The sequence below is a fragment of the Zonotrichia leucophrys genome, chromosome 11 (genome assembly GCF_028769735.1).
Source record: "Zonotrichia leucophrys gambelii isolate GWCS_2022_RI chromosome 11, RI_Zleu_2.0, whole genome shotgun sequence".
Classification (NCBI taxonomy): Eukaryota; Metazoa; Chordata; class Aves; order Passeriformes; family Passerellidae; genus Zonotrichia; species Zonotrichia leucophrys.
The window spans coordinates 7,142,985-7,165,655 of NC_088181.1; the positions used below are offsets into that span (position 1 = coordinate 7,142,985).

The 22,671-nt window shown below is 59.2% G+C and overlaps 5 protein-coding genes and 2 non-coding genes across 7 annotated transcripts; 1 reads left to right on the forward strand and 6 right to left on the reverse strand.

Moving 5' to 3' along the window:
* Window positions 1–122: 122 nt before the first annotated feature.
* On the forward strand, window positions 123–195 carry TRNAK-UUU (transfer RNA lysine (anticodon UUU)). The gene has a single exon. It is a non-coding gene; the product is annotated as a tRNA-Lys (tRNA).
* A 1,882-nt stretch (window positions 196–2,077) lies between these two features.
* On the reverse strand, window positions 2,078–2,149 carry TRNAH-GUG (transfer RNA histidin (anticodon GUG)). The gene has a single exon. It is a non-coding gene; the product is annotated as a tRNA-His (tRNA).
* Window positions 2,150–3,582: 1,433 nt separating this feature from the next.
* On the reverse strand, window positions 3,583–6,041 carry LOC135452790 (C-signal-like). The gene is made up of 6 exons (XM_064723200.1): window positions 5,788–6,041; window positions 5,380–5,431; window positions 4,990–5,177; window positions 4,526–4,684; window positions 4,046–4,168; window positions 3,583–3,830 (listed from the first exon to the last, which is right to left on the reverse strand). Exons 1-6 carry the CDS (start codon window positions 5,932–5,934, stop codon window positions 3,717–3,719), a joined length of 783 nt encoding a protein of 260 aa, XP_064579270.1. The 5' UTR covers window positions 5,935–6,041; the 3' UTR covers window positions 3,583–3,716.
* A 1,556-nt stretch (window positions 6,042–7,597) lies between these two features.
* On the reverse strand, window positions 7,598–9,957 carry LOC135452753 (C-signal-like). Its single transcript, XM_064723146.1, has 6 exons — window positions 9,571–9,957; window positions 9,163–9,214; window positions 8,774–8,961; window positions 8,310–8,468; window positions 8,096–8,215; window positions 7,598–7,802 (listed from the first exon to the last, which is right to left on the reverse strand). The coding sequence occupies exons 1-6, from the start codon at window positions 9,715–9,717 to the stop codon at window positions 7,689–7,691; spliced, it is 780 nt and encodes a 259-aa protein (XP_064579216.1). The 5' UTR covers window positions 9,718–9,957; the 3' UTR covers window positions 7,598–7,688.
* Window positions 9,958–11,416: 1,459 nt separating this feature from the next.
* Window positions 11,417–13,583, reverse strand: LOC135452794 (C-signal-like). Its single transcript, XM_064723205.1, has 6 exons — window positions 13,383–13,583; window positions 12,976–13,027; window positions 12,587–12,774; window positions 12,123–12,281; window positions 11,909–12,028; window positions 11,417–11,615 (listed from the first exon to the last, which is right to left on the reverse strand). Exons 1-6 carry the CDS (start codon window positions 13,527–13,529, stop codon window positions 11,502–11,504), a joined length of 780 nt encoding a protein of 259 aa, XP_064579275.1. The 5' UTR covers window positions 13,530–13,583; the 3' UTR covers window positions 11,417–11,501.
* A 1,729-nt stretch (window positions 13,584–15,312) lies between these two features.
* LOC135452793 (C-signal-like) lies at window positions 15,313–17,394 on the reverse strand. Its single transcript, XM_064723204.1, has 6 exons — window positions 17,194–17,394; window positions 16,786–16,837; window positions 16,398–16,585; window positions 15,934–16,092; window positions 15,720–15,839; window positions 15,313–15,426 (listed from the first exon to the last, which is right to left on the reverse strand). The coding sequence occupies exons 1-6, from the start codon at window positions 17,338–17,340 to the stop codon at window positions 15,313–15,315; spliced, it is 780 nt and encodes a 259-aa protein (XP_064579274.1). The 5' UTR covers window positions 17,341–17,394.
* A 1,457-nt stretch (window positions 17,395–18,851) lies between these two features.
* Window positions 18,852–21,212, reverse strand: LOC135452763 (C-signal-like). Its single transcript, XM_064723157.1, has 6 exons — window positions 21,012–21,212; window positions 20,605–20,656; window positions 20,216–20,403; window positions 19,746–19,904; window positions 19,532–19,651; window positions 18,852–19,238 (listed from the first exon to the last, which is right to left on the reverse strand). Exons 1-6 carry the CDS (start codon window positions 21,156–21,158, stop codon window positions 19,125–19,127), a joined length of 780 nt encoding a protein of 259 aa, XP_064579227.1. The 5' UTR covers window positions 21,159–21,212; the 3' UTR covers window positions 18,852–19,124.
* Window positions 21,213–22,671: the final 1,459 nt, after the last annotated feature.

Below are 22,671 nucleotides of genomic sequence, written 5' to 3' on the forward strand. Positions count from 1 at the left end.
CCTCGCTGGGCGGTGTGGGAGTGGGGAACACCAGAGCGGGTCCCCCCATTGTCCCTGCGGTGCTGGGGAAAACGGGGTCCTCCCCCCCAGGTGTCACAGACCACCCGGGACTCCAAATGTGAGCCTGGATAGCTCAGTTGGGAGAGCATCAGACTTTTAATCTGAGGGTCCAGGGTTCAAGCCCCTGTTCAGGCGGTGCCTTTATCCTTTAGGAGCCCTGGGGCAGGAACGGCGCCTTCTCCAGTCAGAACGGTCGTGCCCCGGGGCCACCGATGCAGGGGGCATAGCAGGGGATTGTGGTTTCCATTAGCGAAGGGCGCTCGGGTGCTCCAAGTGACTTCAGGCAGAGTTCTTAAAGTTTGGGCTTCTGCTGGCAGCTGCTTTTTTTCTGCGTGACAACCTCAGTGAAGATACTGAAGGGGCAGGAGCATCTCTCCTGGGAGGGAAGCCAGGCTCTGTTCAGTGGTGCTCAGTGCCAGAGGCCATGGGCACGCACTGGAACACAGGAGGCTCCAGCTGAACCCTGATAGTGTCAGGAGAGCCTTTTCACCCGAGGGTGATGAGTGGAAGTTTCCCAGCAGAGCCCTGCATCACTTTAAGGGAATACAGTTCATGACCTGTGGGGCCACCACACTGCCTCAGCCAAGCCCTGGACTGCCCTGGACATTTCAGGATATTTTTGCAAAATAGAAACTCTTTTAACGGAAAATCAAACAATTTTGGATTAAAAATATCCCCTGTCCTATGTAAATTTTTTAAAATGTTTTTCAACCTGAGCATACATCAGTTGTTCAAGCATAGTAAATTATTTTTCAGGTAAGTTTAGTGGCCTTACACCTCATACTGACTTTCTGTGGAAAAAAAAATAAAAGAAGAATGAGAAGTTATGTATTTCCTTGTGTTTCTGCTGCTCAGCTGGGTAAAAGTGGGGCAGGCACTGCTGCTGCTAATGGGCAGCTTCTCAAGATGTTTGCCTTCTCTTCCTCCTGTCCTATCTTTAGAATAGAAAAAAATGGGTTTTTTTTAACTTTCCCTAACTGAAGAGATATGTGTATTCAGTAAATGAATGTTGGAGGAATGTGAAGTCATGTAAGTAAATGCCCTATAAACTGTAAATCCTAAAAGTAAATGTGCAATGGTTTTTTCCCCTCTTCATTTCTTGTTCTGGATAAGATACAAAAGAAAAGAAATCTATTTTGTGCTAGAAAAAAATTCCACCCTTTCCTTTTCCCAAGCACCAGCCCTGCAGACCCCTGAGCCCCTCTGCCTGAGTGCTGCAGCCTCCTGCTGCTCTCAGATGTCCCAGGATGAGCCGAGTCCCTCTGCTGGGGTGACACCTTCCCTGTGCCACCCCTTTGTCACTCCTGCTCTGAAAGCCGCCGGCCAGAGCGAGTTCTGCGCGGCTGTCAGGAGAGGGCACCAAGCCCAAGCAAACGGGGTGACTCCATCGAGGCTCCAAAGGGAAAAGGCAACACTCGGAGAGGCTTCCCCAGGCTGAGGCATCTCCTGGTGCACCCTGAGATCTCCATCTGCTTCTTGGTGCCCGTGGGACCTCGAGTTCCCAGACCTGCAGCGTGTCAGGGTCGCCCCTCAGCTCTGGGTGGGTTTTGCCTCTGCTGTGAAAGCGTCCCTGGAGGTCCTGCAACCAAAATCCTGCTGCCCTGGAGCGGGGAGTGCCAGAGCAGGACTTTAATCTGGTTATCTGCCCTCTGCTGCGGCAGGTCCGTCACGCCCGGGGGGCCAGGAGCTGAGCAAGTTTTGCCTCCCACCTCCTCACTCTGCAGGGCCCCCGCAGCACCTTCTGGTCCTCTTTCTGCAAAACTCTGAGGAAGTGGAACGTTGGGCAAATTCCCCTAAATTCTCAAGTTTACCTGAAAAATGGAGAAGCTGGAGAGCTTTCCCAGAAGTGCCACTGCAGCCCCACTGGTGACACCCCGCACAGTGACTGCAGGTCGGGAAATCATGGTTGGTATGAGTCTGGCCACTCTCGGACCACCCGAACTTGTGATCCCCTCCCAGGGCTTGACATCTTTTCAAACCCCTCAGAGCTGCCTCCCTCCCGGCTGGGGACAAAAGTTGCTGTGACTCGGATTCGAACCGAGGTTGCTGCGGCCACAACGCAGAGTACTGACCACTATACGATCACAGCACAGGGTTCTGCCACCCGCCGGCTCCGCGGCACGCCCGGAGCGCGACGGGGACTGTCCCCACATTGTCCCCATCCCTGCACCGCCGGCACCGCAGAGGGGACTGTCCCTGCACTGTCCACTCCCCTGGCACCGCCACCCAGCACAGCCTGGCCGGCAAATCCTGTTTAATTGATGAGGATATGGATGGATTTGGCAGTGTAGAACGGGGCCCTGAGTTGTGCAGAGCACTGGCAGTGCTGGGGTGGCACCAGGACATGAGACTGCTGCTAGGGGCCTTAGGCAGTGGGGCCATCATCCTATAATACAGCCAAGTCAGGGTTATAATAATTTCAGTGATACAAGAGGTGAGGAATTAATGAATTAATTTTAGCATCCTGTGTGATACGACAAATTTGAGGGAACTCAGTTAAAAATGCAACAAATGGCACAATGATCTCCTTGGGGAGCTGAGTGGTGCTGTGGGAAGGATACAGTCAGGGTGGTCTGGGTAACCCAGAGTGTCCCTGATCCCCATCATCCACCATCCCCAGGGTCCCACTGCCACCTCCTGCCTGATCATGATCCTTCTCCGTGTTTGCTCCCCAATTTTGTGCCTTCAGAATTGTACTTTGGTGACTCCAGAGCTGCATTTGCTGCTCCTGGCCCTGGTGCAGCTTGGGTTTAGTGCTGGTGGTGGAGAAAGGACTCTGTGGGAGTGAGAGCTCCCTGCTTCACACCCAAGGCAGCCCACAGCCCATGGGAACCATCCCACTGCTCCTCCCCACCCCTCCATGCGCCACAGGACACTCAGTGGGGGATCCCCAGGGTCCCCACGAACCCCGAGGCCCCAAATGCCCATCTGGTCCCACACCCCACTCCATCAGCCCCATGGTGAGTCCCAGAGGACCTGTGGGCACCTCTGCTCATCACTGGAACCTCCAGTGCCACGTGTGCTCCATGTACACAACACCAATAGCCAATCCTGCCTCCACACACCAGCTCACAGCAGGGAGCAGAGCTGCCAAGAAGAGAGGTGCAGATAGGATTTAACAGGAACACAGAATAGGTTCCCATCCCTGAGAGGGCTCAAGACTGCACTTGAGATTTCCCATTTGAGGGCCTGGTCTTCATGAGTGTGTTTTGACTACCTTGATCCCCAGCAGGGCATAAGCATGCCAGGAGTATCACATCAGGTTTTGTCTTCCTGACCTATGTGGTAGAGGAGCTGACAATCAGCAGGGCCCTGCTTGCACTTTGAACAGGAAAATAAAAAAGGAATCACTGGGAGGAGTGCCTGAGTCCTTGTAAGGTTGTGCTGCCACTCTGAGGGAGACCTCTGGGACGAGCCCAGGGACAAATTCCTATCAGGACGGTGTCCGGGTCCCCAGTTAGACAAGAACGAATGCTCAGACCAACCCAGCTCAATGATATGCAGAAATAACTGAGAGGAACTCTCAAAGCACCAGTGAGGATTCTTAGTTAATAGCAGATCAAGGGAAGAAGGCTCACAGTGCTAATTGTTTGTGGAAACTCATTTACTAAGGGACAGGTAAAACATGGTGCAGGCAGCAAAGGTCCTCATGCATCTCACCAGGGCACGACCTTCCCTTCCCAGTCCAGGAAGGCCCCAGTCTCCTTCTCAGAGATGGAGGACAGCACCTTCAGCATCCCTTGCACGCTGTCATCCACTGTCAGGGGAGGCTGTGGGGCAGAGAGAAACAGCTCTGTGCTCAGGGGTCTGCCCTGAAACACATCATTGCTCTGGGCAGGAAGCATTCCCAGTCCTCATCACCCTCCCTCCCATGCCTACAGGGTATCCGCCCAGAAGTTCTCACACAGCCCAGCATGAGACCCCAGCAAATTCTGCATTTCAAAATGATGAGGCTCTCCCAGACCATGCACAGGAGATCCCTTACCTTGAATGATCCTCCTCCACCCCCCATATCAGTTTGCACCCAGCCGGGGTGGAAAGTGACGCAGAGGATGCCGTGCTCCTTGTACGCCAGGGACTGGCACTTGCCCAGCATGTTCAGAGCAGCCTGAGGGGAGACAATGAGGGACGGTGCTGGGAGGGGAAGGGAGGCTGCAAAGGGAACACGTGCACACCCCACAGCTAGGGCAGGGATTGGGCAGAGGGGACCACTTCCCAGAATACAAGATGCTGCCTCTCTATCCCAGCGTGGATGCCCAGCCTAGATGAAGTCCCACTATATCATGTCCGTCAGAGGTGGGACCCAGGGCCAGGCACATGACTGAGCTGTGATGGGCACCCAGGGACTGGCAGGACCTCAGTCACAGCATAGAAAGGGGCACAGACTGAGGGGGAGGTTGCAAGGCAGTGTGATCATTTGGAGAGGAAAATGACTGAGCTCACCCCCAGAAAAATCTGGCAGTACCTTGCTGCAGCGGTACGAGACAACTTGTCCAAACTCCCACACATACATAGTGTCAATGGAGCCGGCAATGCTGGATATGTTGACGATGGCAGCCTTGCTGCAGCTCAGCCCTGAGCCTGGGCTGCCCTGGGCAGCCTTCTTCAGCAAGGGCAGAAATGCCTGTGAGGAGACAGAGGGGACAGGAGCACACATGGACACATCACAGGGCAGGGGAGAAGCTCCTTCCACAGTGGGCAACATGGACACCAGCACTGGGGGGCATCCTCCCTCCTCTTCCCTGCCGGGCTCCAGCTCCTGAGCTCCAGCCCACGGCTCCACAAGCTTCTCATCAACTGAGAGCCCATCAGGGCACCAGAGCAGTGACAGGAGCCCCTCCCACTGGCCCTTCACTCCCTCTGTAATGTCCAGCTTGCACACATGGGAAGGGATCCTTCTGGAGCCGTGCTCTAGTGCTGGAGACTCACCTGGCCCATCAGCAGGGGTCCAGCCGTGTTGGTGGTGTAAACCTGTATCATATCCTCCAGTGTTTCATTATCAAGGGAGCATGGCTTTGCAATTCCAGCATTGTTGATGAGGAGGTTGAGCCCAGAGCCCCCCAGGTGCTCCCCAACCTTGGCTGCAGCTGCCTTGATGCTGGCGGGGTCAGAGACTTCTGCAGAGCCAACACAGGGAGGTCAGAGCCTGTGTCCCCATGCTGGAGTCCCCTCTGTTCCCCCAGAGGTGGCAGTGCCCGATGGCACAGCAGGCACCAGCCCGTGGCACAGCTCCCTCCCAGCACGGGGCTCCCAGGGTGTGCCCAGCCTGGGCACTCGCCAGAGGAACTGGGGCAAAGGATCCGCACTCGGGGCACCTACCGAGCGGGATGATGATGATGTTGGGGTGCTTGGAGGCCAAATTCTGCAACTCCTGAAAGAGAGAGCACTGTGTAGGCATGGAGAGGCTGGAGGGGCTGTGCAGAGGCTCAGCCATTACCAGCTAAAGCCCACATTGCTCTGGCTCCATCCCTGCACTATCGTGGACCCACACTATGCTCCAGCTGCCTTGAAACCAATGGATGGGGAGTTCTCCATGACCAAGTAGCACTGTTCCCTCCATGCATCCCATGCACAGCTGCTCCCATGTTGTCTCAGCCCAGCTGCCCTGTGCCACACGTGCCCAGCTGAAGCTCCAGCCCCTTGCAAGCACCATCCCTGTTCCAATCTCCCCCTGGCACTGAGTGCTCCCATCCCTCAGCACAGCCCATGCCTCCTGCCCAGACTCACCTGTGCTCGCTGTCCCTTGGGGTCCCGACAGCCTGCAAAGATCCACTGAGGTGGGTTTGGCATCCTCAGGAAATGCTGGACAAACCCCAGGCCAATGCCTCGGTTGGCCCCAGTCACCAGAACGGAGCGGACGTGGAGCCCTGCCATGCTGCTTGTCCTCCTCTGCTCCAGCTCTCACTGTTTGCTCTGCTCTCTCATAGTTCCTTTTAGCTTTTTCCGGACACCCCACCCACTCAGGGTTTACACCAACCCTTGGATCCAGGAGGAGCAACTGCACCTGCCCTTCAAACTCCAGGCCATTGATCCCGGCTGGGATCCAGGCCTTGTTTCCAAAGGGCAAAACCCCTTGGCGGTCTCATGCAAAATTCTGCTGTCCTTGGGAAACCTAGTGCCATAAACCAAGAGAGGTTTATGTTGTGGCTGAGGAGGGAGGGAGCAGCACGTGGGAAGCTCCAGGGCTCATGTGGTCATGACACCTTCACAAGAAGGGCTTCCTGCATCAGACCCACACAGCACTGGGCACAGGCTGATCTCACCCCCTGGGCCAGGACATTCCTCACACGGCCATGAGCAGACACTCTCTGCCTTGAGCTGGCCTCCTCCAAGCCACTGCCCATTCCCTGATGGTCAAGTCAAACAAGGCTCCCATGCAGGGAAGCACACCCAGAGGATCCAGTCTCCTGGCAGAACAATGGGCACCTGCATGGCCAGCACTGGCCTTGCACTCCAGCAAGATAAAAACTGCAGGCTTGCCACATCTTGATGCAGCATCTGTGTCCTTGCAGCAGGAACTTCTGCCACTCCTGGAGCAGGCAGCCAAGGCAAGGAGGGTCTGAGCTGCAGCAGGGCTGCTGTCATCAACATCTCCCCCAAGCTGGGCTCCATCGGGCTGTGCCTCCACGTGCCACAGGCCCCCATGTACCCGTACCGGGCCAGCAAGGTGAGCTGCCAGGGACGTGCTGGAGATGCTGTCCCAGGCACGGTGCCCATGGAGGGGAGGGAGCCCTGGTCACTCCTGCCCAGTCACCATCCCCTGCCTGGTTCTCCCAGGTGGAAGCACAGAGGCTGGGACAGCAGCAGCCAGGACTGAACCTTCCAGGAGGGTCATTCAGATGCTTTGTCCCAGGACTGAGTCCCATTTCTCATCTTCACAGTCATTTTGTGGCTACGAAATGTCTCCTCTCCTGGCCACCCACACCCTGGGTTGTGCTGGCAGGGCTGTGCCTCTTCCAGGCTGCCCAGGACATGGGGATGAGGTGTTTGGGTGTGGAGCTTCCAGAAGAGAAGGGCTTGGGAAGCAACTTCTGTCTCCTTCCCCAACCCACCTGTGCTCCCTCTGTATCCCTCACTCTGTAAACTCTGGCAGCTGATGTCTCTCTGCTCTGTCTCCACACCCAGTCTCAAACCCCTGTCTGAGCACATGACAGGATCCCTGTGCTCTGCCTGAGTTCTGTGTGTCCCTCTGTCCCACCTGAGACCAGGCATCCCCCAGCTGAGGGCAGAGGGCAGCTGCTCCCTGTGCCCCCCAGCCCCTCAGGCAGCTCAGCCTGGGCAGGGGAAAGCCAGTCCTGCAGGGGCTCAGAAGATCTCTCTCCTCTCAGGAGAGGGGCCTGGCTCCAGCTCCTCCATTGCCTCCTGGAGGGCAGGTCTCCAGAGGGCACTCACGTTGCCATGGGAGCTGCTGGCTGGAACTCATGGGAGTGCCAGTGACAGCCCTGGGCTGGGGCAGCTCTGGGCACCACCAATCCCCAGGGCAGGAGTGGGATATCTGGAAAGGGCCACCCCATGAGCTGGCACTGCACAACAGAGCTGGGGGTCTCAGCAGGAGTTTATTGAGGATGTGGGCAAGGTGGGAGCAGTGCCAGAGGGACCTCTGGCTGCCAGGATCCTGCAGTGGTGTCTCACCAGGGAATGACATTCCCTTCCCAGTCCAGGAAGGTGCCGGTGTCCTTCTCAGAGAGGGAGGAGAGGACCTTCAGCATCCCTTGCACGCTGTCATCCACTGTCACTGGGGGCTGTGGGGCACAGGGGGAGATGCAGCCCATGCCCAAGGCCTGGCTGAGGGCCCTGGAGAAGCTGGAGCCAGGGGAAAGAGCTGCTCCAGGGCAAAGGGAAAGCTGAAAACCCCAGGGGGAGGGACTGAGATGAGAACTGAGGGAATGGGGACACCCAGGACCAGGATGGGGGAGCTGCCCCAGCAGGGATTGGGCAGGCAGGGAAGCCACGGGCAGGGGCTCAGGACAGCAACTCCCAACCATGCAAAATCAGCCCAGGAGCTCTGATGGACGCGCCCCGGGGGAATTCCTACCGGTTGTCCGACAGCGCTGCCCATGTCGGTTTGCACCCAGCCGGGGTGGAGAGCGACGCAGAGGATGCCGTGCTCCTTGTACGCCAGGGACTGGCACTTGCTCAGCATGTTCAGAGCAGCCTGAGGGGAGACAATGCAGGGATGGTGGTGGCAGGGGAAGGGGGGCTGCAAGGGGACCCGCAGCTGGGCAGGGAAAGCAAAGCTGTGACAGTACCTTGCTGCAGCGGTAGGAGACAATTTGTATCAACTCCCAACCAAAGGCAGAAGCGATGGAACCGGCAATGCTGGATATGTTGACAATGGCAGCCTTGTTGCAGCTCAGCCCTGAGCCTGGGCTGCCCTGGGCAGCCTTCTTCAGCAAGGGCAGAAATGCCTGTGAGGAGACAGAGGGGACAGGAGCACACATGGACACAGCACAGGGCAGGGGAGAAGCTCCTTCCACAGTGGGCAACATGGACACAAGCACTGGGGGGCATCCTCCCTCCTCTTCCCTGCCGGGCCCCAGCTCCTGAGCTCCAGCCCACGGCTCCACAAGCTTCTCATTAACTGAGAGTCCATCAGGGCACCAGAGCTGTGACAGGAGCCCCTCCCACTGGCCCTTCACTCCCTCTGAAATGTCCAGCTTGCACACATGGGAAGGGATCCTTCTGGAGCCGTGCTCTAGTGCTGGAGACTCACCTGGCCCATCAGCAGGGGTCCAGCCGTGTTGGTGGTGTAAGTCTCAGTCATGTCCTGCAGCATCTCATCATCAAGAGACTTTGCCTTCAAAACTCCAGCATTGTTGATGAGAAGGTTGAGCCCAGAGCCCCCCAGGTGCTCTCCAACCTTGGCTGCAGCTGCCTTGATGCTGGCGGGGTCAGAGACTTCTGCAGAGCCAACACGGGGAGGTCAGAGCCTGTGTCCCCTGCTGGAGTCCCCTCTGTTCCCCCAGAGGTGGCAGTGCCCCATGGCCCTGCAGGCACCAGCCCGTGGCACAGCTCCCTCCCAGCACGGGGCTCCCAGGGTGTGCCCAGCCTGGGCACTCACCAGAGGAACTGGGGCAAAGGATCCGCACTCGGGGCACCTACCGAGCGGGATGATGATGATGTTGGGGTGCTTGGAGGCCAAATTCTGCAACTCCTGAAAGAGAGAGCACTGTGTAGGCATGGAGAGGCTGGAGGGGCTGTGCAGAGGCTCAGCCATTACCAGCTAAAGCCCACATTGCTCTGGCTCCATCCCTGCACTATCGTGGACCCACACTATGCTCCAGCTGCCCTGAACCCAATGGATGGGAAGTTCTCCATGACCAAGTAGCACTGTTCCCTCCATGCATCCCATGCACAGCTGCTCCCATGTTGTCTCAGCCCAGCTGCCCTGTGCCACACGTGCCCAGCTGAAGCTCCAGCCCCTTGCAAGCACCATCCCTGTTCCAATCTCCCCCTGGCACTGAGTGCTCCCATCCCTCAGCACAGCCCATGCCTCCTGCCCAGACTCACCTGTGCTCGCTGTCCCTTGGGGTCCCGACAGCCTGCAAAGATCCACTGAGGTGGGTTTGGCATCCTCAGGAAATGCTGGACAAACCCCAGGCCGATGCCTCGGTTGGCCCCAGTCACCAGAACGGAGCGGACGTGGAGCCCTGCCATGCTGCTTGTCCTCCTCTGCTCCAGCTCTCACTGTTTGCTCTGCTCTCTCATAGTTCCTTTTAGCTTTTTCCAGACACCCCACCCACTCAGGGTTTACACCAACCCTTGGATCCAGGAGGAGCAACTGCACCTGCCCTCCAAACTCCAGGCCATTGATCCCGGCTGGGAGCCAGTCCTTGTTCCAAAGGGCAAAAACCCCTTGGTGGTCTCATGCAAAATTCTGCTGTCCTTGGGAAACCTAGTGCCATAATCCAGGAGAGGTTTATGTTGTGGCTGAGGAGGGAGGGAGCAGCATCTGGAAGGGATATGGGAAGATCCAGGGCTCACATGGGCTTGACTCCTTCACAAGAAGGGCGTCCTGCATCAGACCCACACAGCACTGGGCACAGGCTGATCTCACCCCCTGCCCCGCTCCCCTGGGCCAGGACATTCCTCACACAGCCACGAGCAGACACTCTCTGCCTTGAGCTGGCCTCCTCCAAGCCACTGCCCATTCCCTGATGGTCAAGTCAAACAAGGCTCCCATGCAGGGAAGCACACCCAGAGGATCCAGTCTCCTGGCAGAACAATGGGCACCTGCATGGCCAGCACTGGCCTTGCACTCCAGCAAGATACAAACTGCAGGCTTGCCACATCTTGATGCAGCATCTGTGTCCTTGCAGCAGGAACTTCTGCCACTCCTGGAGCAGGCAGCCAAGGCAAGGAGGGTCTGAGCTGCAGCAGGGCTGCTGTCATCAACATCTCCCCCAAGCTGGGCTCCATCGGGCTGTGCCTCCACGTGCCACAGGCCCCCATGTACCCGTACCGGGCCAGCAAGGTGAGCTGCCAGGGACGTGCTGGAGATGCTGTCCCAGGCACGGTGCCCATGGAGGGGAGGAAGCCCCTGGGTCACCCCCTGCCCCAGCCGCCCTTCCCCTGCCTGGTTCTCCCAGGTGGAAGCACAGAGACTGGGAAAGCAGCAGCCAGGAATGAGCCTTCCAGGAGGGTCGTTCAGGGGCTTTGTCCCAGGACTGAGTCTCCATTTGTCATCTCCACAGACATTTTGTGGCTACGAAATGTCTCCTCTCCTGGCCACCCACACCCTGGGTTGTGCTGGCAGGGCTGTGCCTCTTCCAGGCTGCCCAGGACATGGGGATAAGGTGTTTGGGTGTGGAGCTTCCAGAAGAGAAGGGCTTGGGAAGCAACTTCTGTCTCCTTCCCCAACCCACCTGTGCTCCCTCTGTATCACTCACTCTGTAAACTCTGGCAGCTGATGTCTCTCTGCTCTGTCTCCACACCCAGTCTCAAACCCCGGTCTGAGCCCATGACAAGATCCCTGTGCTCTGCCTGAGCTCTGTGTGTCCCTCTGTCCCACCTGAGACCAGGCATCCCCCAGCTGAGGGCAGAGGGCAGCTGCTCCCTGTGCCCCCCAGCCCCTCAGGCAGCTCAGCCTGGGCAGGGGAAAGCCAGTCCTGCAGGGGCTCAGAAGATCTCTCTCCTCTCCGGAGAGGGGCCCAGCTCCAGCTCCTCCAGTGCCTCCTGGAGGGGAGGTCTCCGGAGGGCACTAACGGTGCCATGGGAGCTGCTGGCTGGAACTCATGGGGGTGCCAGTGACAGCCCTGGGTTGGGGCAGCTCTGGGCACCACCAATCCCCAGGGCAGGAGTGGGATATCTGGAAAGGGCCACCCCATGAGCTGGCACTGCACAACAGAGCTGGGGGTCTCAGCAGGAGTTTATTGAGGATGTGGGCAAGGTGGGAGCAATGCCAGAGGGACCTCTGGCTGCCAGGATCCTGCAGTGGTGTCTCACCAGGGAATGACATTCCCTTCCCAGTCCAGGAAGGTGCCGGTGTCCTTCTCAGAGAGGGAGGAGAGGACCTTCAGCATCCCTTGCACGCTGTCATCCACTGTCACTGGGGGCTGTGGGGCACAGGGGGAGATGCAGCCCATGCCCAAGGCCTGGCTGAGGGCCCTGGAGAAGCTGGAGCCAGGGGAAAGAGCTGCTCCAGGGCAAAGGGAAAGCTGAAAACCCCAGGGAGAGGGACTGAGATGAGAACTGAGGGAATGGTGACACCCAGGACGAGGATGGGGGAGCTGCCCCAGCAGGGATTGGGCAGGCAGGGAAGCCACGGGCAGGGGCTCAGGACAGCAACTCCCAACCATGCAAAATCAGCCCAGGAGCTCTGATGGACGCGCCCCGGGGGAATTCCTACCGGTTGTCCGACAGCGCTGCCCATGTCGGTTTGCACCCAGCCGGGGTGGAGAGCGACGCAGAGGATGCCGTGCTCCTTGTACGCCAGGGACTGGCACTTGCTCAGCATGTTCAGAGCAGCCTGAGGGGAGACAATGCAGGGATGGTGGTGGCAGGGGAAGGGGGGCTGCAAGGGGACCCGCAGCTGGGCAGGGAAAGCAAAGCTGTGATAGTACCTTGCTGCAGCGGTACGAGACAATTTGTTTCAACTCCCAAACAAAGGCAGAAGCGATGGAACCGGCAATGCTGGATATGTTGACAATGGCAGCCTTGCTGCAGCTCAGCCCTGAGCCTGGGCTGCCCTGGGCAGCCTTCTTCAGCAAGGGCAGAAATGCCTGTGAGGAGACAGAGGGGACAGGAGCACACATGGACACAGCACAGGGCAGGGGAGAAGCTCCTTCCACAGTGGGCAACATGGACACAAGCACTGGGGGGCATCCTCCCTCCTCTTCCCTGCCGGGCCCCAGCTCCTGAGCTCCAGCCCACGGCTCCACAAGCTTCTCATTAACTGAGAGTCCATCAGGGCACCAGAGCTGTGACAGGAGCCCCTCCCACTGGCCCTTCACTCCCTCTGAAATGTCCAGCTTGCACACATGGGAAGGGATCCTTCTGGAGCCGTGCTCTAGTGCTGGAGACTCACCTGGCCCATCAGCAGGGGTCCAGCCGTGTTGGTGGTGTAAGTCTCAGTCATGTCCTGCAGCATCTCATCATCAAGAGACTTTGCCTTCAAAACTCCAGCATTGTTGATGAGAAGGTTGAGCCCAGAGCCCCCCAGGTGCTCTCCAACCTTGGCTGCAGCTGCCTTGATGCTGGCGGGGTCAGAGACTTCTGCAGAGCCAACACGGGGAGGTCAGAGCCTGTGTCCCCTGCTGGAGTCCCCTCTGTTCCCCCAGAGGTGGCAGTGCCCCATGGCCCTGCAGGCACCAGCCCGTGGCACAGCTCCCTCCCAGCACGGGGCTCCCAGGGTGTGCCCAGCCTGGGCACTCACCAGAGGAACTGGGGCAAAGGATCCGCACTCGGGGCACCTACCGAGCGGGATGATGATGATGTTGGGGTGCTTGGAGGCCAAATTCTGCAACTCCTGAAAGAGAGAGCACTGTGTAGGCATGGAGAGGCTGGAGGGGCTGTGCAGAGGCTCAGCCATTACCAGCTAAAGCCCACATTGCTCTGGCTCCATCCCTGCACTATCGTGGACCCACACTATGCTCCAGCTGCCTGAACCCAATGGATGGGAAGTTCTCCATGACCAAGTAGCACTGTTCCCTCCATGCATCCCATGCACAGCTGCTCCCATGTTGTCTCAGCCCAGCTGCCCTGTGCCACACGTGCCCAGCTGAAGCTCCAGCCCCTTGCAAGCACCATCCCTGTTCCAATCTCCCCCTGGCACCGAGTGCTCCCATCCCTCAGCACAGCCCATGCCTCCTGCCCAGACTCACCTGTGCTCGCTGTCCCTTGGGGTCCCGACAGCCTGCAAAGATCCACTGAGGTGGGTTTGGCATCCTCAGGAAATGCTGGACAAACCCCAGGCCGATGCCTCGGTTGGCCCCAGTCACCAGAACGGAGCGGACGTGGAGCCCTGCCATGCTGCTTGTCCTCCTCTGCTCCAGCTCTCACTGTTTGCTCTGCTCTCTCATAGTTCCTTTTAGCTTTTTCCAGACACCCCACCCACTCAGGGTTTACACCAACCCTTGGATCCAGGAGGAGCAACTGCACCTGCCCTCCAAACTCCAGGCCATTGATCCCGGCTGGGAGCCAGTCCTTGTTCCAAAGGGCAAAAACCCCTTGGTGGTCTCATGCAAAATTCTGCTGTCCTTGGGAAACCTAGTGCCATAATCCAGGAGAGGTTTATGTTGTGGCTGAGGAGGGAGGGAGCAGCATCTGGAAGGGATATGGGAAGATCCAGGGCTCACATGGGCTTGACTCCTTCACAAGAAGGGCGTCCTGCATCAGACCCACACAGCACTGGGCACAGGCTGATCTCACCCCCTGCCCCGCTCCCCTGGGCCAGGACATTCCTCACACAGCCACGAGCAGACACTCTCTGCCTTGAGCTGGCCTCCTCCAAGCCACTGCCCATTCCCTGATGGTCAAGTCAAACAAGGCTCCCATGCAGGGAAGCACACCCAGAGGATCCAGTCTCCTGGCAGAACAATGGGCACCTGCGTGGCCAGCACTGGCCTTGCACTCCAGCAAGACACAAACTGCAGGCTTGCCACATCTTGATGCAGCATCTGTGTCCTTGCAGCAGGAACTTCTGCCTCTCCTGGAGCAGGCAGCCAAGGCAAGGATGGTCTGAGCTGCAGCAGGGCTGCTGTCATCAACATCTCCCCCAAGCTGGGCTCCATCGGGCTGTGCCTCCACGTGCCACAGGCCCCCATGTACCCGTACCGGGCCAGCAAGGTGAGCTGCCAGGGACGTGCTGGAGATGCTGTCCCAGGCACGGTGCCCATGGAGGGGAGGGAGCCCCTGGGTCACCCCCTGCCCCAGCCACCCATCCCCTGCCTGGTTCTCCCAGGTGGAAGCACAGAGACTGGGACAGCAGCAGCCAGGAATGAGCCTTCTAGGAGGGTCGTTCAGGGCTTTGTCCCAGGACTGAGTCTCCATTTGTCATCTCCACAGACATTTTGTGGCTACGAAATGTCTCCTCTCCTGGCCACCCACACCCTGGGTTGTGCTAGCAGGGCTGTGCCTCTTCCAGGCTGCCCAGGACATGGGGATGAGGTGTTTGGGTGTGGAGCTTCCAGAAGAGAAGGGCTTGGGAAGCAACTTCTGTCTCCTTCCCCAACCCACCTGTGCTCCCTCTGTATCCCTCACTCTGTAAACTCTGGCAGCTGATGTCTCTCTGTTCTGTCTCCACACCCAGTCTCAAACCCCTGTCTGAGCACATGACAGGATCCTTGTGCTCTGCCTGAGCTCTGTGTGTCCCTCTGTCCCACCTGAGACCAGGCATCCCCCAGCTGAGGGCAGAGGGCAGCTGCTCCCTGTGCCCCCCAGCCCCTCAGGCAGCTCAGCCTGGGCAGGGGAAAGCCAGTCCTGCAGGGGCTCAGAAGATCTCTCTCCTCTCCGGAGAGGGGCCCGGCTCCAGCTCCTCCAGTGCCTCCTGGAGGGGAGGTCTCCAGAGGGCACTCACGGTGCCATGGGAGCTGCTGGCTGGAACTCATGGGGGTGCCAGTGACAGCCCTGGGTTGGGGCAGCTCTGGGCACCACCAATCCCCAGGGCAGGAGTGGGATATCTGGAAAGGGCCACCCCATGAGCTGGCACTGCACAACAGAGCTGGGGGTCTCAGCAGGAGTTTATTGAGGATGTGGGCAAGGTGGGAGCAATGCCAGAGGGACCTCTGGCTGCCAGGATCCTGCAGTGGTGTCTCACCAGGGAATGACATTCCCTTCCCAGTCCAGGAAGGTGGCGGTGTCCTTCTCAGAGAGGGAGGAGAGGACCTTCAGCATCCCTTGCACGCTGTCATCCACTGTCACTGGGGGCTGTGGGGCACAGGGGGAGATGCAGCCCATGCCCAAGGCCTGGCTGAGGGCCCTGGAGAAGCTGGAGCCAGGGGAAAGAGCTGCTCCAGGGCAAAGGGAAAGCTGAAAACCCCAGGGAGAGGGACTGAGATGAGAACTGAGGGAATGGTGACACCCAGGACGAGGATGGGGGAGCTGCCCCAGCAGGGATTGGGCAGGCAGGGAAGCCACGGGCAGGGGCTCAGGACAGCAACTCCCAACCATGCAAAATCAGCCCAGGAGCTCTGATGGACGCGCCCCGGGGGAATTCCTACCGGTTGTCCGACAGCGCTGCCCATGTCGGTTTGCACCCAGCCGGGGTGGAGAGCGACGCAGAGGATGCCGTGCTCCTTGTACGCCAGGGACTGGCACTTGCTCAGCATGTTCAGAGCAGCCTGAGGGGAGACAATGCAGGGATGGTGGTGGCAGGGGAAGGGGGGCTGCAAGGGGACCCGCAGCTGGGCAGGGAAAGCAAAGCTGTGATAGTACCTTGCTGCAGCGGTACGAGACAATTTGTTTCAACTCCCAAACAAAGGCAGAAGCGATGGAACCGGCAATGCTGGATATGTTGACAATGGCAGCCTTGCTGCAGCTCAGCCCTGAGCCTGGGCTGCCCTGGGCAGCCTTCTTCAGCAAGGGCAGAAATGCCTGTGAGGAGACAGAGGGGACAGGAGCACACATGGACACAGCACAGGGCAGGGGAGAAGCTCCTTCCACAGTGGGCAACATGGACACAAGCACTGGGGGGCATCCTCCCTCCTCTTCCCTGCCGGGCCCCAGCTCCTGAGCTCCAGCCCACGGCTCCACAAGCTTCTCATTAACTGAGAGTCCATCAGGGCACCAGAGCTGTGACAGGAGCCCCTCCCACTGGCCCTTCACTCCCTCTGAAATGTCCAGCTTGCACACATGGGAAGGGATCCTTCTGGAGCCGTGCTCTAGTGCTGGAGACTCACCTGGCCCATCAGCAGGGGTCCAGCCGTGTTGGTGGTGTAAGTCTCAGTCATGTCCTGCAGCATCTCATCATCAAGAGACTTTGCCTTCAAAACTCCAGCATTGTTGATGAGAAGGTTGAGCCCAGAGCCCCCCAGGTGCTCTCCAACCTTGGCTGCAGCTGCCTTGATGCTGGCGGGGTCAGAGACTTCTGCAGAGCCAACACGGGGAGGTCAGAGCCTGTGTCCCCTGCTGGAGTCCCCTCTGTTCCCCCAGAGGTGGCAGTGCCCCATGGCCCTGCAGGCACCAGCCCGTGGCACAGCTCCCTCCCAGCACGGGCTCCCAGGGTGTGCCCAGCCTGGGCACTCACCAGAGGAACTGGGGCAAAGGATCCGCACTCGGGGCACCTACCGAGCGGGATGATGATGATGTTGGGGTGCTTGGAGGCCAAATTCTGCAACTCCTGAAAGAGAGAGCACTGTGTAGGCATGGAGAGGCTGGAGGGGCTGTGCAGAGGCTCAGCCATTACCAGCTAAAGCCCACATTGCTCTGGCTCCATCCCTGCACTATCGTGGACCCACACTATGCTCCAGCTGCCCTGAACCCAATGGATGGGAAGTTCTCCATGACCAAGTAGCACTGTTCCCTCCATGCATCCCATGCACAGCTGCTCCCATGTTGTCTCAGCCCAGCTGCCCTGTGCCACACGTGCCCAGCTGAAGCTCCAGCCCCTTGCAAGCACCATCCCTGTTCCAATCTCCCCCTGGCACTGAGTGCTCCCATCCCTCAGCACAGCCCATGCCTCCTGCCCAGACTCACCTGTGCTCGCTGTCCCTTGGGGTCCCGACAGCCTGCAAAGATCCACTGAGGTGGGTTTGGCATCCTCAGGAAATGCTGGACAAACCCCAGGCCGATGCCTCGGTTGGCCCCAGTCACCAGAACGGAGCGGACGTGGAGCCCTGCCATGCTGCTTGTCCTCCTCTGCTCCAGCTCTCACTGTTTGCTCTGCTCTCTCATAGTTCCTTTTAGCTTTTTCCAGACACCCCACCCACTCAGGGTTTACACCAACCCTTGGATCCAGGAGGAGCAACTGCACCTGCCCTCCAAACTCCAGGCCATTGATCCCGGCTGGGAGCCAGTCCTTGTTCCAAAGGGCAAAAACCCCTTGGTGGTCTCATGCAAAATTCTGCTGTCCTTGGGAAACCTAGTGCCATAATCCAGGAGAGGTTTATGTTGTGGCTGAGGAGGGAGGGAGCAGCATCTGGAAGGGATATGGGAAGATCCAGGGCTCACATGGGCTTGACTCCTTCACAAGAAGGGCGTCCTGCATCAGACCCACACAGCACTGGGCACAGGCTGATCTCACCCCCTGCCCCGCTCCCCTGGGCCAGGACATTCCTCACACAGCCACGAGCAGACACTCTCTGCCTTGAGCTGGCCTCCTCCAAGCCACTGCCCATTCCCTGATGGTCAAGTCAAACAAGGCTCCCATGCAGGGAAGCACACCCAGAGGATCCAGTCTCCTGGCAGAACAATGGGCACCTGCGTGGCCAGCACTGGCCTTGCACTCCAGCAAGACACAAACTGCAGGCTTGCCACATCTTGATGCAGCATCTGTGTCCTTGCAGCAGGAACTTCTGCCTCTCCTGGAGCAGGCAGCCAAGGCAAGGATGGTCTGAGCTGCAGCAGGGCTGCTGTCATCAACATCTCCCCCAAGCTGGGCTCCATCGGGCTGTGCCTCCACGTGCCACAGGCCCCCATGTACCCGTACCGGGCCAGCAAGGTGAGCTGCCAGGGACGTGCTGGAGATGCTGTCCCAGGCACGGTGCCCATGGAGGGGAGGGAGCCCCTGGGTCACCCCCTGCCCCAGCCACCCATCCCCTGCCTGGTTCTCCCAGGTGGAAGCACAGAGACTGGGACAGCAGCAGCCAGGAATGAGCCTTCTAGGAGGGTCGTTCAGGGGCTTTGTCCCAGGACTGAGTCTCCATTTGTCATCTCCACAGACATTTTGTGGCTACGAAATGTCTCCTCTCCTGGCCACCCACACCCTGGGTTGTGCTAGCAGGGCTGTGCCTCTTCCAGGCTGCCCAGGACATGGGGATGAGGTGTTTGGGTGTGGAGCTTCCAGAAGAGAAGGGCTTGGGAAGCAACTTCTGTCTCCTTCCCCAACCCACCTGTGCTCCCTCTGTATCCCTCACTCTGTAAACTCTGGCAGCTGATGTCTCTCTGTTCTGTCTCCACACCCAGTCTCAAACCCCTGTCTGAGCACATGACAGGATCCTTGTGCTCTGCCTGAGCTCTGTGTGTCCCTCTGTCCCACCTGAGACCAGGCATCCCCCAGCTGAGGGCAGAGGGCAGCTGCTCCCTGTGCCCCCCAGCCCCTCAGGCAGCTCAGCCTGGGCAGGGGAAAGCCAGTCCTGCAGGGGCTCAGAAGATCTCTCTCCTCTCCGGAGAGGGGCCCAGCTCCAGCTCCTCCAGTGCCTCCTGGAGGGGAGGTCTCCAGAGGGCACTCACGGTGCCATGGGAGCTGCTGGCTGGAACTCATGGGGGTGCCAGTGACAGCCCTGGGCTGGGGCAGCTCTGGGCACCACCAATCCCCAGGGCAGGAGTGGGATATCTGGAAAGGGCCACCCCATGAGCTGGCACTGCACAACAGAGCTGGGGGTCTCAGCAGGAGTTTATTGAGGATGTGGGCAAGGTGGGAGCAGTGCCAGAGGGACCTCTGGCTGCCAGGATCCTGCAGTGGTGTCTCACCAGGGGATGACATTCCCTTCCCAGTCCAGGTAGGTGCCGGTGTCCTTCTCAGAGAGGGAGGAGAGGACCTTCAGCATCCCTTGCACGCTGTCATCCACTGTCACTGGGGGCTGTGGGGCACAGGGGGAGATGCAGCCCCTGCCCAAGGCCTGGCTGAGGGCCCTGGAGCAGCTGGAGCCAGGGGAAAGAGCTGCTCCAGGGCAAAGGGAAAGCTGAAAACCCCAGGGAGAGGGACTGAGATGAGAACTGAGGGAATGGTGACACCCAGGACGAGGATGGGGGAGCTGCCCCAGCAGGGATTGGGCAGGCAGGGAAGCCACGGGCAGGGGCTCAGGACAGCAACTCCCAACCATGCAAAATCAGCCCAGGAGCTCTGATGGACGCGCCCCGGGGGAATTCCTACCGGTTGTCCGACAGCGCTGCCCATGTCGGTTTGCACCCAGCCGGGGTGGAGAGCGACGCAGAGGATGCCGTGCTCCTTGTACGCCAGGGACTGGCACTTGCTCAGCATGTTCAGAGCAGCCTGAGGGGAGACAATGCAGGGATGGTGGTGGCAGGGGAAGGGGGGCTGCAAGGGGACCCGCAGCTGGGCAGGGAAAGCAAAGCTGTGATAGTACCTTGCTGCAGCGGTAGGAGACAATTTGTTTCAACTCCCAAACAAAGGCAGAAGCGATGGAACCGGCAATGCTGGATATGTTGACAATGGCAGCCTTGCTGCAGCTCAGCCCTGAGCCTGGGCTGCCCTGGGCAGCCTTCTTCAGCAAGGGCAGAAATGCCTGTGAGGAGACAGAGGGGACAGGAGCACACATGGACACAGCACAGGGCAGGGGAGAAGCTCCTTCCACAGTGGGCAACATGGACACCAGCACTGGGGGTGGGGGGCATCCTCCCTCCTCTTCCCTGCCGGGCCCCAGCTCCTGAGCTCCAGCCCACGGCTCCACAAGCTTCTCATCAACTGAGAGCCCATCAGGGCACCAGAGCTGTGACAGGAGCCCCTCCCACTGGCCCTTCACTCCCTCTGAAATGTCCAGCTTGCACACATGGGAAGGGATCCTTCTGGAGCCGTGCTCTAGTGCTGGAGACTCACCTGGCCCATCAGCAGGGGTCCAGCCGTGTTGGTGGTGTAAGTCTCAGTCATGTCCTGCAGCATCTCATCATCAAGAGACTTTGCCTTCAAAACTCCAGCATTGTTGATGAGAAGGTTGAGCCCAGAGCCCCCCAGGTGCTCTCCAACCTTGGCTGCAGCTGCCTTGATGCTGGCGGGGTCAGAGACTTCTGCAGAGCCAACACGGGGAGGTCAGAGCCTGTGTCCCCTGCTGGAGTCCCCTCTGTTCCCCCAGAGGTGGCAGTGCCCCATGGCCCTGCAGGCACCAGCCCGTGGCACAGCTCCCTCCCAGCACGGGGCTCCCAGGGTGTGCCCAGCCTGGGCACTCACCAGAGGAACTGGGGCAAAGGATCCGCACTCGGGGCACCTACCGAGCGGGATGATGATGATGTTGGGGTGCTTGGAGGCCAAATTCTGCAACTCCTGAAAGAGAGAGCACTGTGTAGGCATGGAGAGGCTGGAGGGGCTGTGCAGAGGCTCAGCCATTACCAGCTAAAGCCCACATTGCTCTGGCTCCATCCCTGCACTATCGTGGACCCACACTATGCTCCAGCTGCCCTGAACCCAATGGATGGGAGTTCTCCATGACCAAGTAGCACTGTTCCCTCCATGCATCCCATGCACAGCTGCTCCCATGTTGTCTCAGCCCAGCTGCCCTGTGCCACACGTGCCCAGCTGAAGCTCCAGCCCCTTGCAAGCACCATCCCTGTTCCAATCTCCCCCTGGCACTGAGTGCTCCCATCCCTCAGCACAGCCCATGCCTCCTGCCCAGACTCACCTGTGCTCGCTGTCCCTTGGGGTCCCGACAGCCTGCAAAGATCCACTGAGGTGGGTTTGGCATCCTCAGGAAATGCTGGACAAACCCCAGGCCGATGCCTCGGTTGGCCCCAGTCACCAGAACGGAGCGGACGTGGAGCCCTGCCATGCTGCTTGTCCTCCTCTGCTCCAGCTCTCACTGTTTGCTCTGCTCTCTCATAGTTCCTTTTAGCTTTTTCCAGACACCCCACCCACTCAGGGTTTACACCAACCCTTGGATCCAGGAGGAGCAACTGCACCTGCCCTCCAAACTCCAGGCCATTGATCCCGGCTGGGAGCCAGTCCTTGTTCCAAAGGGCAAAAACCCCTTGGTGGTCTCATGCAAAATTCTGCTGTCCTTGGGAAACCTAGTGCCATAATCCAGGAGAGGTTTATGTTGTGGCTGAGGAGGGAGGGAGCAGCATCTGGAAGGGATATGGGAAGATCCAGGGCTCACATGGGCTTGACTCCTTCACAAGAAGGGCGTCCTGCATCAGACCCACACAGCACTGGGCACAGGCTGATCTCACCCCCTGCCCCGCTCCCCTGGGCCAGGACATTCCTCACACAGCCACGAGCAGACACTCTCTGCCTTGAGCTGGCCTCCTCCAAGCCACTGCCCATTCCCTGATGGTCAAGTCAAACAAGGCTCCCATGCAGGGAAGCACACCCAGAGGATCCAGTCTCCTGGCAGAACAATGGGCACCTGCGTGGCCAGCACTGGCCTTGCACTCCAGCAAGACACAAACTGCAGGCTTGCCACATCTTGATGCAGCATCTGTGTCCTTGCAGCAGGAACTTCTGCCTCTCCTGGAGCAGGCAGCCAAGGCAAGGATGGTCTGAGCTGCAGCAGGGCTGCTGTCATCAACATCTCCCCCAAGCTGGGCTCCATCGGGCTGTGCCTCCACGTGCCACAGGCCCCCATGTACCCGTACCGGGCCAGCAAGGTGAGCTGCCAGGGACGTGCTGGAGATGCTGTCCCAGGCACGGTGCCCATGGAGGGGAGGGAGCCCCTGGGTCACCCCCTGCCCCAGCCACCCATCCCCTGCCTGGTTCTCCCAGGTGGAAGCACAGAGACTGGGACAGCAGCAGCCAGGAATGAGCCTTCTAGGAGGGTCGTTCAGGGGCTTTGTCCCAGGACTGAGTCTCCATTTGTCATCTCCACAGACATTTTGTGGCTACGAAATGTCTCCTCTCCTGGCCACCCACACCCTGGGTTGTGCTAGCAGGGCTGTGCCTCTTCCAGGCTGCCCAGGACATGGGGATGAGGTGTTTGGGTGTGGAGCTTCCAGAAGAGAAGGGCTTGGGAAGCAACTTCTGTCTCCTTCCCCAACCCACCTGTGCTCCCTCTGTATCCCTCACTCTGTAAACTCTGGCAGCTGATGTCTCTCTGTTCTGTCTCCACACCCAGTCTCAAACCCCTGTCTGAGCACATGACAGGATCCTTGTGCTCTGCCTGAGCTCTGTGTGTCCCTCTGTCCCACCTGAGACCAGGCATCCCCCAGCTGAGGGCAGAGGGCAGCTGCTCCCTGTGCCCCCCAGCCCCTCAGGCAGCTCAGCCTGGGCAGGGGAAAGCCAGTCCTGCAGGGGCTCAGAAGATCTCTCTCCTCTCCGGAGAGGGGCCCGGCTCCAGCTCCTCCAGT

Coding starts and splice junctions, on each gene's coding strand:
- LOC135452793 (XM_064723204.1), bottom strand. CDS start 17,340: ATGGCAGGGCTCCACGTCCGCTCCGTTCTGGTGACTGGGGCCAACCGA. Junction 16,093..16,397: donor GACCCCTGCTGATGGGCCAG/GTGAGTCTCCAG, acceptor GTCTCCTCACAG/GCATTTCTGCCCTTGCTGAA. Junction 15,840..15,933: donor TCTCGTACCGCTGCAGCAAG/GTACTATCACAG, acceptor GTCTCCCCTCAG/GCTGCTCTGAACATGCTGAG.
- LOC135452790 (XM_064723200.1), bottom strand. CDS start 5,934: ATGGCAGGGCTCCACGTCCGCTCCGTTCTGGTGACTGGGGCCAACCGA. Junction 4,169..4,525: donor TCTCGTACCGCTGCAGCAAG/GTACTGCCAGAT, acceptor GTCTCCCCTCAG/GCTGCTCTGAACATGCTGGG. Junction 3,831..4,045: donor GTGGAGGAGGATCATTCAAG/GTAAGGGATCTC, acceptor TCTGCCCCACAG/CCTCCCCTGACAGTGGATGA.
- LOC135452794 (XM_064723205.1), bottom strand. CDS start 13,529: ATGGCAGGGCTCCACGTCCGCTCCGTTCTGGTGACTGGGGCCAACCGA. Junction 12,775..12,975: donor CATCATCATCATCCCGCTCG/GTAGGTGCCCCG, acceptor TTGGCTCTGCAG/AAGTCTCTGACCCCGCCAGC. Junction 12,282..12,586: donor GACCCCTGCTGATGGGCCAG/GTGAGTCTCCAG, acceptor GTCTCCTCACAG/GCATTTCTGCCCTTGCTGAA.
- LOC135452763 (XM_064723157.1), bottom strand. CDS start 21,158: ATGGCAGGGCTCCACGTCCGCTCCGTTCTGGTGACTGGGGCCAACCGA. Junction 19,905..20,215: donor GACCCCTGCTGATGGGCCAG/GTGAGTCTCCAG, acceptor GTCTCCTCACAG/GCATTTCTGCCCTTGCTGAA. Junction 19,652..19,745: donor TCTCCTACCGCTGCAGCAAG/GTACTATCACAG, acceptor GTCTCCCCTCAG/GCTGCTCTGAACATGCTGAG.
- LOC135452753 (XM_064723146.1), bottom strand. CDS start 9,717: ATGGCAGGGCTCCACGTCCGCTCCGTTCTGGTGACTGGGGCCAACCGA. Junction 8,469..8,773: donor GACCCCTGCTGATGGGCCAG/GTGAGTCTCCAG, acceptor GTCTCCTCACAG/GCATTTCTGCCCTTGCTGAA. Junction 7,803..8,095: donor GCAGCGCTGTCGGACAACCG/GTAGGAATTCCC, acceptor TGTGCCCCACAG/CCCCCAGTGACAGTGGATGA.